The sequence below is a fragment of the Antedon mediterranea genome, chromosome 6 (assembly GCF_964355755.1).
Source record: "Antedon mediterranea chromosome 6, ecAntMedi1.1, whole genome shotgun sequence".
NCBI classification, from domain to species: Eukaryota; Metazoa; Echinodermata; class Crinoidea; order Comatulida; family Antedonidae; genus Antedon; species Antedon mediterranea.
The window spans coordinates 31400664-31416154 of record NC_092675.1 but is presented as its reverse complement, the minus strand read 5'-3'; the positions used below and the strand labels follow the sequence as shown (position 1 = coordinate 31416154).

The 15491-nt window shown below is 33.3% G+C and overlaps 1 protein-coding gene across 1 annotated transcript in view; it reads left to right on the top strand.

Annotated features, from left to right (window-relative positions):
* LOC140052613 (zinc finger SWIM domain-containing protein 5-like) overlaps positions 1 to 15491 on the top strand; it is a 53269-nt gene that overhangs the window by 14553 nt on the left and 23225 nt on the right. The window contains exons 2-4 of the mRNA XM_072098259.1: positions 7328 to 7690; positions 7912 to 8060; positions 8383 to 8533. Coding sequence (XP_071954360.1) covers positions 7328 to 7690; positions 7912 to 8060; positions 8383 to 8533 — 663 coding nt within the window. The remainder of the gene's footprint in view (positions 1 to 7327; positions 7691 to 7911; positions 8061 to 8382; positions 8534 to 15491) is intronic.

Here is a 15491-nt window from a genome sequence, read left to right as displayed (position 1 = left end):
ACAGCACATGAATTGTGATGTCTTACAGTACAGAAAGGTGGCTTTGTAAACAGCACATGAATTGTGATGTCTTACAGTACAGAAAGGTGACTTTGTAAACAGCACATGAATTGTGATGTCTTACAGTACAGAAAGGTGGCTTTGTAAACAGCACATGAATTGTGATGTCTTACAGTACAGAAAAGTGACTTTGTAAACAGCACATGAATTGTGATGTCTTACAGTACAGAAAGGTGGCTTTGTAAACAGCACATGAATTGTGATGTCTTACAGTACAGAAAAGTGGCTTTGTAAACAGCACATGAATTGTGATGTCTTACAGTACAGAAAGGTGGCTTTGTAAACAGCACATGAATTGTGATGTCTTACAGTACAGAAAAGTGGCTTTGTAAACAGCACATGAATTGTGATGTCTTACATTACAGAAAAGTGGCTTTGTAAACAGCACATGAATTGTGATGTCTTACAGTACAGAAAGGTGGCTTTGTAAACAGCACATGAATTGTGATGTCTTACAGTACAGAAAGGTGACTTTGTAAACAGCACATGAATTGTGATGTCTTACAGTACAGAAAGGTGGCTTTGTAAACAGCACATGAATTGTGATGTCTTACAGTACAGAAAGGTGACTTTGTAAACAGCACATGAATTGTGATGTCTTACAGTACAGAAAGGTGGCTTTGTAAACAGCACATGAATTGTGATGTCTTACAGTACAGAAAGGTGGCTTTGTAAACAGCACATGAATTGTGATGTCTTACAGTACAGAAAGGTGGCTTTGTAAACAGCACATGAATTGTGATGTCTTACAGTACAGAAAGGTGACTTTGTAAACAGCACATGAATTGTGATGTCTTACAGTACAGAAAGGTGGCTTTGTAAACAGCACATGAATTGTGATGTCTTACAGTACAGAAAGGTGACTTTGTAAACAGCACATGAATTGTGATGTCTTACAGTACAGAAAGGTGACTTTGTAAACAGCACATGAATTGTGATGTCTTACAGTACAGAAAGGTGGCTTTGTAAACAGCACATGAATTGTGATGTCTTACAGTACAGAAAGGTGACTTTGTAAACAGCACATGAATTGTGATGTCTTACAGTACAGAAAGGTGACTTTGTAAACAGCACATGAATTGTGATGTCTTACAGTACAGAAAGGTGGCTTTGTAAACAGCACATGAATTGTGATGTCTTACAGTACAGAAAGGTGGCTTTGTAAACAGCACATGAATTGTGATGTCTTACAGTACAGAAAGGTGGCTTTGTAAACAGCACATGAATTGTGATGTCTTACAGTACAGAAAGGTGGCTTTGTAAACAGCACATGAATTGTGATGTCTTACAGTACAGAAAGGTGACTTTGTAAACAGCACATGAATTGTGATGTCTTACAGTACAGAAAGGTGACTTTGTAAACAGCACATGAATTGTGATGTCTTACAGTACAGAAAAGTGACTTTGTAAACAGCACATGAATTGTGATGTCTTACAGTACAGAAAAGTGACTTTGTAAACAGCACATGAATTGTGATGTCTTACAGTACAGAAAGGTGACTTTGTAAACAGCACATGAATTGTGATGTCTTACAGTACAGAAAAGTGACTTTGTAAACAGCACATGAATTGTGATGTCTTACATTACAGAAAAGTGGCTTTGTAAACAGCACATGAATTGTGATGTCTTACAGTACAGAAAAGTGACTTTGTAAACAGCACATGAATTGTGATGTCTTACAGTACAGAAAGGTGGCTTTGTAAACAGCACATGAATTGTGATGTCTTACAGTACAGAAAGGTGACTTTGTAAACAGCACATGAATTGTGATGTCTTACAGTACAGAAAAGTGGCTTTGTAAACAGCACATGAATTGTGATGTCTTACAGTACAGAAAAGTGGCTTTGTAAACAGCACATGAATTGTGATGTCTTACAGTACAGAAAAGTGACTTTGTAAACAGCACATGAATTGTGATGTCTTACAGTACAGAAAGGTGGCTTTGTAAACAGCACATGAATTGTGATGTCTTACAGTACAGAAAGGTGACTTTGTAAACAGCACATGAATTGTGATGTCTTACAGTACAGAAAAGTGACTTTGTAAACAGCACATGAATTGTGATGTCTTACAGTACAGAAAGGTGGCTTTGTAAACAGCACATGAATTGTGATGTCTTACAGTACAGAAAAGTGACTTTGTAAACAGCACATGAATTGTGATGTCTTACAGTACAGAAAAGTGACTTTGTAAACAGCACATGAATTGTGATGTCTTACAGTACAGAAAGGTGGCTTTGTAAACAGCACATGAATTGTGATGTCTTACAGTACAGAAAGGTGACTTTGTAAACAGCACATGAATTGTGATGTCTTACATTACAGAAAAGTGGCTTCGTGTACTTGCATTGAACAGGGAGAGCTGACTTTTGTAGACTAACTGTAACTTAGTTGCAGTGCAACAAAAGCATTTGCGGCCATCTCGATAATTTGTTATTAACATACTGTATGTAGTGAATAGCCAGCCTGCATGTACTTGAATATACACGTCAATAACTATAGGTTGTTAGGAAATCAACAACATTGTTTGCTTGACTGAAATCAATCAAAAAGTAAATCTACAAAAAGAGATTATATTATGGATATCTGTGAGATATTTTGACAGTATTTCACTTACGTAATGAATTATTATGCAGTATGTAATAAAAATATTATATAACATTAGATTTTTGCTATAGGTTTGAGTGAGTTATGATACTGTATGTGGCCTAATGCAAATTACACTCAATACAGATATGCAAATACACTTTGAATACTTAGGTCAATTGATCATAGTCAAATAATATTTTATAGTCTTTGTTTAATTACCATATCAAAGAAATGAAAACAATAATGATTGTACTCATCCAACATTTAATAATTGTGTATAGCATTATCCATTACTACCTTTTTGTTATTCAGTTCAAAATCTTCTACTAAAGAAACAGAATATTATAATTTATAAATAAAAGCTGCAAGAAATGTATACAATATTACATGTATGTGTCGTGTGTTAAATACTAAATTCAGATAATTAAAAAAAAATGATCAAACATGTTCAAATCGTGACTAACAAAAGATAGATTTCAATCCAATTGGTCTTTCGGCCAGTGCAAGGTGGGTCCTATGCTCTGTATTATTTGTACATGGCATTTGATGAAATAAATGTTTGTTGAACTTGAATTAAAATTAAATAAATTGTTCATTTTGTAGAATAATTAAAGACCAGTATACATACCTATCAAATAGAACATTTTAATTTTTGTTTGTACTTAAACACATACTAGATTTAAATGAAATTTATACAATTAATTGCATTGTTTTAATTTGGTATTGGAAATCATACTCATTTTGTGATTTTAAATTATTGCATAGACATACAGTATCTTGTTTTTCTAGAAATATGTATTCATGATGGTGATTTAAATTTTTGATATTGATACTGTAATATTATTGAAGCTTGATAATATTTTGAAAGTTGGTCATAAAAATTCCAAACTTAATTACATATTATTAATGCCAGTATTCGATCTTTTTTAAATGTATGTTCTGAGTGAAGATGCTGTTTATTGGCATCTTACTATTTCACATAAATTGTGTACATCATTACAAACTCAATAAGGTATATGTACAATGAATATTAAGTTCAATCATATTATGTGTAAACTACTGCTGGAGCCTTTCAACAAAGCTAAATGTAGAGCAGATATTGCAAATGTTTTCAATATGCACAGGTGGCAAATGGCTTCAGTAGGCCAGGGGTTCATTCAAACTTCATGGGTGGACATCCAATGACCCAGCATGGATATTAGGTCAGATTATCTCAAATTCATTCTTACTGTATATGAAGTCGCAAATGGTTTATAAGGAATTTGAATCTTGTTTTGGCCACTTTGGGTCTGTTTCTGCTGCATAACGCAATTTAACCGGTTATTTTAAAATAGATTAAAAATAGATAACAATAACAAGACCGCGTTTCTGCTCAATTTGTGCTCCGAAATAACCGGTTAAATCTATGGGTGGTCGTCGAGCAAAACGTCATCATTACCCAAAATGCAATACACTCAGACGGAAGTAGTAAGTTGGCTGTTTGTTTACATCGACGTCGTCAATACACACGTGTGTATATCGCCGAACATCTCAAACATGTTAAAATAATAAAATGTTGTCTACAGGTCTACAAGTTTTGTTTTTTGTAAAGCCTACTTACTGATCGCTAATAAAATTAATTCTCATGGCGCCTTCAATAACATGGGGAGGGTCGTGCAGCGCCCGATCGCCTAGGATAATTTTTATCTAGCCTAAAATTCCTCAACAAAGGCGATGATGATACGGCCCTTCCCACGTGAACGACTGTTGTCTTTCGCGAACGCGGTCCTACAAAAAACCAAACGGAAACAAAAACGATTATAATGTTGCAATACCTACCAAACGAGAGTAGATAATTGTTAATTAATTATGAAACCCTAACTTTTATAGCAAAAATCGTCCGAATTTATGTTAAAACCGACGAGTTTAGCCACAAAAACTTATATCAAACGAGAGTATCCAAGTCATAGAATATCGCACGCACATAGTGCCTTTAATAGAATAATGAGTATTAAACATTGTTTCGTATATTTATGTACTAACATAAATAATAACACATTTCTATGCTTAATAAAATCATATTTAATATATTATCAAAGGCTATCATAACCTTTGTTTTCGGTCGATGTGATGTTTTTCTAAAAAAATTACATAAAACGATCAAATTAAGATTGTTCATTGTTCTCCTATTAAAGGCACTAAGGGCGTGCCATAAATACGCTCGTTTGGATTAAGTTTTTGTTGCTAAATTCATCGTTTATAACATAAATTCGGATGATTTTTGCTATAAAATTTGGGTTTTCATAATTAATTAACCATTATCTACTATCGTTTGGTAGGTATTTGCAACATTCTGAGTCCCTTTTGTTTCCGTTTTGGTTTTAATATAGGACCATCCATACCCTTCGCGAGCGTGTACTAACGCCTCAAATTGCTTAGCATGGGTAGTCCCCGGAACTCCATCCCAAATTCCTCTTTTACTTTCGCAAAAATTCTCTTATTTATTATCTGTGATTCTTTTCTATTGCCTGCCATCCTTCCCCGTACTTTCTCTCCCCCCACAACTGAATAACATATCTTGTGATTTCATTCATCCACATACATGTTCACTTCTTCGTTCGACTGTCAAAACCACGAGGAAAACACGCACCGTATGCGACGGTATCTGACCCGGGGTCACAACTGTCAATCAAATAACCGTTATTTCGTGTTGCAGCTAAGAATTGCTCAGCGATAACCGGTTAAACGGCGTTCTAACACCGATTTAAATTGGTGTTTTTAACCGGTTATTTTGCGCTGCCTTTTAACCGGTTACCACAAATGTGTCCTGTTTCTGCTGCCAAGAAAATGGAGTTAATTTATTCACACCGATTTTAATTTATTCACACCGATTTTAACCGGTTATTTTGTATGCAGCAGAAACAGGCCCTTTGACCAATTTATGTTATCATTGTTTGAATCTTGCATGGAATTGCAATGGAAGCTATCAAAAATACAAAAAAATGAAAATCATAGTAGTCATGTTAGCTGTGTGAAGTCACTGGAGTCTTCAAGTTCCAATTCCTATACAAGATAAATTTAAAAAAAAAAGCTTTTTTTTTTGGTGTATACGTGAATGGAAAATATAATATTTAGAGTATACATAACTTTTCAAAAGAAAATAGCACATAATTTAATACATAGTACTGTATGGTAACAAACGTGTGGTAAAATAATGGGTTTATGGAGTTTTAATGTAATACACCTCAATTATTGTAACAGAAACAAATTCATGAGACACTTGCTGGCCTATAAATTTACTTTGTAAACCTATTCTTGTTATTTTACCCTTAAAATAACCTGTTTCATGTAAAGGAAATTAACCATAATGAATTAGGAACATTAAAGCTCTGAGGTGTTTCTATTCCTTCTTGCACTTTTAAGGTTAAAAAAAGATTTATACAGTACTAGTTTAACTGAAGTATGATGTATTCATTCAACACATTCTTAGCCAGTGATTCTGTAGTCTGTAGTTCTTTTAAGTTGCTTCAGTTTAATGGTAAAAACAAGTTTTTTGAAATAAAACACATTTTACAGTGTGTTATGTTATGTATTTGACAAAATCTATGGAGGAAAAATGCGCAGGTACATTATGGTGTAATTCAATGAAATTGTAATTAGGGAGTGGGTTGTACTGTGTAAAATTTCACTCTTTGTTCCAAAGCAGTGTTTTTTTCTTACCTCTAGCAATCATTGAGTTCTACCCTTTGTATTGATAATCCAGAAGAAGAAATATATTACTATTTAATTATCAGTAACTGTTCCTCATAAGTAATGATTTGGAACTTAATAAAAGAATTTGTTTGTTTAAAGACGAGGACATGTGAGAATGAGCCAGTCTGTTGTATTGACTGATAATTTACAGACAGAGGAGGTTTTTTACTTCGTTTAATGACAATTTGCTCATCATATATTCAATAACTTGTCTTGTAGAGTGTAAAAGACTGCACAAATTGCTCATCATATATTCAATAACTTGTCTTGTAAAGTGTAAAAGACTGCACAAATTGCTCATCATATATTCAATAACTTGTCTTGTAAAGTGTAAAAGACTGCACAAATTGCTCATCATATATTCAATAACTTGTCTTGTAAAGTGTAAAAGACTGCACAATTTGCTCATCATATAATTAATAACTTGTCTTGTAAAGTGTAAAAGACTGCACAAATTGCTCATCATATATTCAATAACTTGTCTTGTAAAGTGTAAAAGACTGCACAATTTGCTCATCATATATTCAATAACTTGTCTTGTAAAGTGTAAAAGACTGCACAAATTGCTCATCATATAATTAATAACTTGTCTTGTAAAGTGTAAAAGACTGCACAATTTGCTCATCATATATTCAATAACTTGTCTTGTAAAGTGTAAAAGACTGCACAATTTGCTCATCATATATTCAATAACTTGTCTTGTAAAGTGTAAAAGACTGCACAATTTGCTCATCATATATTCAATAACTTGTCTTGTAAAGTGTAAAAGACTGCACAATTTGCTCATCATATATTCAATAACTTGTCTTGTAAAGTGTAAAAGACTGCACAAATTGCTCATCATATAATTAATAACTTGTCTTGTAAAGTGTAAAAGACTGTACAAATTGTTTCATGATAAAAGAAGGAATGAAATATTATATTCATTGTATTTAATTTGTTTCAGGGTTTCATTTGAGTGGAACTGTAACAGAGCCTGGCAACCAATTGTACAATGAAGCAGAACAGTCGCACAAAGTTTCAATAAGTTTTGATCGCTGCAAGATCACATCGGTCACATGCAATTGTGATAATAAAGACATTTTTTGGTGCCAACATGTGGTAGCACTCTCTTTATATCGTATCCGAAAAGCGGGTAGTGTCCAGCTACGGGTACCCATTTCTGAAACACTATTGCAAATGAATAGAGAACAATTACAAAAGTTTGCTCAATATTTAATATCAGCTCATCATACTCATGTCTTACCGACTGCTCAGAAATTAGCAGATAAAATATTACAGTCAACATCCGAGATCAACTTATTAGCAGGTAAGTGTAGTTGTCATTTACATTAGCTGTCTGTTTATTAAGAATAATATTATAATATATTTAAGTTCTGTATAACATATAATTATAAAAATAGAACTGTGTAGCCACATGTTGCTATCTTCTTTTTATTATTTGTATATCACAATCTTGTATTGTCATTTGGGAGCAGTTTTCAAATGATTTTAACTAATTTTCATGTCTCTTTCCTGTTTTCGTTACAGGTGCGCCTGATCCAACAGCTGGCGCTAGTATCGACGATGAAAACTGCTGGCATTTGGATGAGGAACAGGTTAAGGAACAGGTGAAGAACCTACTCCAACAAGGAGGCTATTATGACTCAGGAAAACAACTCAATTCGCTCTTTGCTAAGGTAAGTATTGCGCTACAATTTAAAGTTTTTGTACACTAGCGAAACCCATGTATTATCCTCAACACTTTCCATACATATGACTTATAGTTACTCAACATGAGAGACAGATACGTGCATACCAGTGAAAGATTAGTATTACCTTAATCATAGTTATTATATAGTGCCATATTTTTTTTATGATGCTTATAGTTATATATATATATATTGATTTGAGGTCCGTCTTGCCTGTTAAAAAAGTATTTAATTAATACTAGAGAGAAAACAACAAGTATTGAACTTTCCCATGGTTTGTATGTATATAAACATTTTTTTCTATCTTCAGGTTCGTGAAATGCTCCGTGTTCGGGATTCCAATGGTGCTAGAATGCTAACATTAATTACTGAACAGTTTATGGCTGATCCACGTTTACCTTTATGGCGCCACCAAGGAACACCTATGACTGATAAGCACAGACAACTCTGGGATCAATTAGGTATGTAACTTGTGTTTGCTTCTAAATCTATTCAAACAAAAGTTTGCATTCATGTATTTCTAAGGAGGCTGGTCCCACCCCTGTATACCTCCTTCAAGAATATCTCGAACGTGGGAAGAACTAATATTATTGACAAGAAATGTGCTTAATACATCATGGTTTAGATTCTCACATCATCATTAGGGTTTAATATGTCTGAACCTTGTTAATGATAAACACATTGAATGATTCAAAACTATATTTCAAATAGACAGGTAGTGACAGCAATTTTGACATGGCAGTGATTGGCAAACTGCTCAAGTTTTTTTTTTAGTATATTTTTTTATTTAAGTGTAACAAAGCAGACAAATAGGCTCAAGGAATAGAATAATATATGTAGGCAGTTCAATTGGGTTTATAAGTTATTTTTACCTTTTCCCTATATCACATACTGACCATAAAGGATTTATTGATCGGCAATCATCAGCCCTTTTCTGTTGCACACATGTAAACTCACAATGTTATAAAGCCTTAGTCCCCTTGGGATTTGTTTAAAGTGATGGAACAAGTTGTCTTCCTTTCCAAATTAGACGAGCATACAGCTGGGTAACATGTTAATCACGAACAAAGCACTTCCTACAGGATCTGTGGAGATTTCTAGGTCAACAAGAGGTGATAAAGTACAAGATTACTGCCTCCTGGTGGTATCCAATGATGAGGATCATGATGTCATCTTCTGTATAGGTCAAAGTGCATTTAATAGTCCATTTTATTAATATATGTATGTATTATTCTGACTGGAAGCAAGCATTCAAAAGATACCTTTTTTCTTAATCAGAATTAGGCCTACATTGCTACTAAATTGTTAAAATAGGAATTGAGAATTAGGCCTACATTGCTACTGAATGGTTAGGAACGAATTTGATATCAAACCATAGACAGTATAGTACTATTACTGTATTGAAAGAATCGCAAATATTTTGTTTATTGTAGGTCTACATATTCTATCCAAGAGTTTTCAAAACAAGAATAAGTGTGTGAATTAGATCTGTATAGTACCAGAAGGATTCTACTTTAGTTGCTTAATGTAACAACCCAAGGGACTTAACGTTACATTACAACATGTTTCAACATCTAAAATTTTATCAAAAACACTTTCATGTTTCATGTCTAACAAGTAAGGTCTTCTTTGATTTGATTTGATTTGATTTATTTCGGCATCAGTACATAAAATATCACAGACATACAATTAAAATTGACAAATATAAAAATACCAATATAAAACAAGGATGCCAAGGATAACTCATAAAAGTCCTCTACGGACTTGTTTCCAATGAGGTCCTTTGAAAGAACATCAAAAAAGACAAACAAAGCAACATAATAAAAATGACAAAAAACAGCAAAAAGGACAATCGAAAAAAGAAGAAGCGCTAATTAATTAGTTTTTCATAAAAGAAAAAAAAGATTCCAACCCAACGTAATGACCCAACATTGTACATTTCCGTGATTGATATTGGTAATTCAAGGGATCATAGTCTACTTAGTGTTTTTATCCTTTATAGCAACTTCTTCCGTAAAATCTTCTCGCTGATATAGACATTACAATTAGCTTGTTTTATGAAATTTACAAATATCTAAAATAAACTTTATATCTATAATATTATTTCATTTCTATCAAAAATATCATAAACCATTCTACAAACTGTACTATCAAATTATCACAAACCATTCTACAAACTGTACTATCAAATTATCACAAACCATTCTACAAACTGTACTATCAAATTATCACAAAACCATAAACCTTGAATTAGAATCTTTTGATGGGGCTTCTTTTTATATATTTAAAAGATTTTTTTAAAGACCAGGTGCGGGCAAAAAATTTCTATTGATCATACATTCCAATAATTATCGATCTATAGTTTCCCCTATGTTTCATAATTTTTGGGATTTTATTTGTGTTACACGAGCTTGTTGAAAATAAGCACTTTCTTATACGGTAGTTCAAATTACACAGTAAAATTTCTATTCTTTTGTACACAAATTTTGTAAATAGAGAGGCATTTTAAAAAGCTATGAAAAATAAACGGTGTGGTAAAAAATTTTATTTCTGGTATTTTTATGCAACTTCAGATTTTTATTTTCATGCTATAGCAAAAATTATCCACCGTATATCCACCATCTTTTTTCACCTTCTAGGGAGTCACCAGACATGTTATTACATTAGGATAAACTACCTAACTACTGAAAAAAAGTCTTCCTGGTTTTTATGGTTGAATTTTGCCAAATTTTGTATTTGACCATATTAAGGAAAATTCATGTTTTTTTGTCTTGATTTCTGTTACAAATATTTGATTTATGTACAATTAATCAGATACTATATTTAAAATTCATGCCTGTACCTGAGCTTTAAGATTATTTTTGTAATCATTATTCGATTAGAAGCATTTCTAATGTATAATAACGACTAATCACAAATTTTAAATAAGTAAAAATTAACCAACAAAATGAAAAGGACATTATTTTTTAATGGTAAAATGTTAAAATTAACTAAAATGTAGTTAACTTAAATGTTAACTAAATTAGAAAGATAATCAAATAGTCACAATCTGAAACTGTAAAATAATATATTAGATATTTTAAAATGCAATTCCCTTATTTATTGCAGACAAAGAGAGTTATATTATTATGATCATCTTTACCCAGAATGCAAATTTAGATTGATGCCTGTGTGATTATAAAGTGGCATAACAAATACCCTGTATTCAACCTATTGTCTTTCTTGTCAGTATTCTCTTATCTCGTGAATCCATGAATTGCAAATCTTACAGATCAACGTGTTGTTTTGTAATGAATAAACCATGAAATATGGATATACATATTGCAGATTCTATCGCCAAGCTTTCTAAATGATTAAAATCATTCATAAAATCTTAGATGAAAAGAATATTTTTTGGCCTTGCTAGAGGGTTGTTGGTTTAGTGGTTAGCAGCATGTATTGGTAATACTACGCTGCTAAGTATTCATTCTTTAGGGACGCATTTAGTTCATGGTATGGCACACAATGGACCTAATGAAATGAGCTGCTGCGACAACACGGCGGAAAAAATCATTCTGCCTACATCAAAATGGCCATTTTTCAGCTAATGGCGTTTTTACTAGATTGAACAACAAATAGGGAAGTCTGTTTTAGTTAATATCCAGAATGTTGTTATATACTGCTGGGTTATAAGTTGAGTTCATTGTATGTAGTGGTAGTTGTCCTCTGGAGGTTTCTTTACTGTCAATTTGTAAGATGGCTTTTAAATGGGCGTTAGAGCAATACTACGTTTATATTAGGTCTTGTGAATATCAGTAGCTATATTCTACTTACTTTCTGCAGTATTGCGATAATCAAGTTTTTTAGTATGTTTATGTCATTTCCCAAAGGTGAATTTTGTGTACATGATGAGGCCAGTTGTTAGAATGGGTTACATTGACGCCAGTAGAGTAGAAAAACTGTTACAACAGTACTATACTGAGGCCAGTTGTTAGAATGGGTTACATTGACGCCAGTAGAGTAGAAAACTGTATATTTTAGTATATAGTATTACTATTACTGAACACACTCATAAGGATTTAGTATGTGTCAACATGATTAATAAGTATGCTTAGAAAAGTGATTAAATTTACCACAAAAAAAATCTGTTTACCGATTCTTAAATTAAAAAAAGATATGCACCACTTTATTATATACGTTATTTACATATTTAAACAATAAGCCTGTCCTTGATCAAAGTAGTTATCTATGCATTAAAATAAGATGCATGAGATCAAAATGGCTTCCTTGTAGTAGGTCGTTATGCCTAGAAGAATACTCTCGTATTTCTAACGGTTGATGTGTCTCTTGTATTATGATGTTGTGCTCGGTAGGACAGAGCTCATTCAACAACTCTTATACTAATCAATATGACGGTTCCAATTTCTATCTTGATTGCTTATCCTGTCATATTGTTTTTCATTTCATAGCCTACCTAGTATACTGCCTTTTATGTTCTTACTGTTTTATATCACATAGCATGCTTAATATGCATTGTTTCTGGGCTTAGCGTTATGTGCTGTATAATTGCGTTATCCAGCAGATATAGCCTGACTTGAATTCAACCTTTCTATGCTTAGTATTGTGGTATTGTTTTCTATTAGATGTCAGTATCCAGCCTTTAGACTGTGCTTAGTATTGTGGTATTGTTTTCTATTAGATGTTAGTATCCAGTCTTTAGACTGTGCTTAGTATTGCTGTATTGTTTTCCATTAGATGTCAGTATCCAGCCTTTAGACTGTGCTTAGTATTGTGGTATTGTTTTCCATTAGATGTTAGTATCCAGCCTTTAGACTGTGCTTAGTATTGCTGTATTGTTTTCCATTAGATGTTAGTATCCAGCCTTTAGAGTGTGCTTAGTATTGCTGTATTGTTTTCTATTAGATGTTAGTATCCAGCCTTTAGACTGTGCTTAGTATTGCTGTATTGTTTTCCATTAGATGTTAGTATCCAGCCTTTAGACTGTGCTTAGTATTGCTGTATTGTTTTCTATTAGATGTTAGTATCCAGCCTCTTGACTGTGCTTAGTATTGCTGTATTGTTTTCCATTAGATGTTAGTATCCAGCCTTTAGACTGTGCTTAGTATTGCTGTATTGTTTTCTATTAGATGTTAGTATCCAGCCTCTTGACTGTGCTTAGTATTGTGGTATTGTTTTCCATTAGATGTTAGTATCCAGCCTTTAGACTGTGCTTAGTATTGCTGTATTGTTTTCCATTAGATGTTGGTATCCAGCCTTTAGACTGTGCTTAGTATTGCTGTATTGTTTTCCATTAGATGTTAGTATCCAGCCTTTAGACTGTGCTTAGTATTGCTGTATTGTTTTCTATTAGATGTTAGTATCCAGCCTTTAGACTGTGCTTAGTATTGCTGTATTGTTTTCTATTAGATGTTAGTATCCAGCCTCTTGACTGTGCTTAGTATTGCTGTATTGTTTTCCATTAGATGTTAGTATCCAGCCTTTAGACTGTGCTTAGTATTGCTGTATTGTTTTCTATTAGATGTTAGTATCCAGCCTCTTGACTGTGCTTAGTATTGTGGTATTGTTTTCCATTAGATGTTAGTATCCAGCCTTTAGACTGTGCTTAGTATTGCTGTATTGTTTTCCATTAGATGTTGGTATCCAGCCTTTAGACTGTGCTTAGTATTGCTGTATTGTTTTCCATTAGATGTTAGTATCCAGCCTTTAGACTGTGCTTAGTATTGCTGTATTGTTTTCTATTAGATGTTAGTATCCAGCCTCTTGACTGTGCTTAGTATTGCTGTATTGTTTTCCATTAGATGTTAGTATCCAGCCTTTAGACTGTGCTTAGTATTGCTGTATTGTTTTCTATTAGATGTTAGTATCCAGCCTCTTGACTGTGCTTAGTATTGTGGTATTGTTTTCCATTAGATGTTAGTATCCAGCCTTTAGACTGTGCTTAGTATTGCTGTATTGTTTTCCATTAGATGTTGGTATCCAGCCTTTAGACTGTGCTTAGTATTGCTGTATTGTTTTCCATTAGATGTTAGTATCCAGCCTTTAGACTGTGCTTAGTATTGCTGTATTGTTTTCCATTAGATGTTAGTATCCAGCCTTTAGACTGTGCTTAGTATTGCTGTATTGTTTTCCATTAGATGTTAGTATCCAGCCTCTTGACTGTGCTTAGTATTGCTGTATTGTTTTCTATTAGATGTTAGTATCCAGTCTTTAGACTGTGCTTAGTATTGCTGTATTGTTTTCCATTAGATGTTGGTATCCAGCCTTTAGACTGTGCTTAGTATTGTGGTATTGTTTTCTATTAGATGTTAGTATCCAGCCTTTAGACTGTGCTTAGTATTGCTGTATTGTTTTCCATTAGATGTTGGTATCCAGCCTTTAGACTGTGCTTAGTATTGCTGTATTGTTTTCTATTAGATGTTAGTATCCAGCCTCTTGACTGTGCTTAGTATTGTGGTATTGTTTTCCATTAGATGTTAGTATCCAGCCTTTAGACTGTGCTTAGTATTGCTGTATTGTTTTCCATTAGATGTTGGTATCCAGCCTTTAGACTGTGCTTAGTATTGCTGTATTGTTTTCCATTAGATGTTAGTATCCAGCCTTTAGACTGTGCTTAGTATTGCTGTATTGTTTTCTATTAGATGTTAGTATCCAGCCTTTAGACTGTGCTTAGTATTGCTGTATTGTTTTCCATTAGATGTTAGTATCCAGCCTCTTGACTGTGCTTAGTATTGCTGTATTGTTTTCTATTAGATGTTAGTATCCAGTCTTTAGACTGTGCTTAGTATTGCTGTATTGTTTTCCATTAGATGTTGGTATCCAGCCTTTAGACTGTGCTTAGTATTGTGGTATTGTTTTCTATTAGATGTTAGTATCCAGCCTTTAGACTGTGCTTAGTATTGCTGTATTGTTTTCCATTAGATGTTGGTATCCAGCCTTTAGACTGTGCTTAGTATTGCTGTATTGTTTTCCATTAGATGTTAGTATCCAGCCTTTAGACTGTGCTTAGTATTGCTGTATTGTTTTCCATTAGATGTTAGTATCCAGCCTCTTGACTGTGCTTAGTATTGTGGTATTGTTTTCTATTAGATGTTAGTATCCAGCCTTTAGACTGTGCTTAGTATTGCTGTATTGTTTTCCATTAGATGTTGGTATCCAGCCTATAGACTGTGCTTAGTATTGTGGTATTGTTTTCCATTAGATGTTAGTATCCAGTCTTTAGACTGTGCTTAGTATTGCTGTATTGTTTTCCATTAGATGTTAGTATCCAGCCTTTAGACTGTGCTTAGTATTGCTGTATTGTTTTCCATTAGATGTTAGTATCCAGCCTTTAGACTGTGCTTAGTATTGCTGTATTGTTTTCCATTAGATGTCAGTATCCAGCCTTTAGACTGTGCTTAGTATTGCTGGGGTAGTAACAAA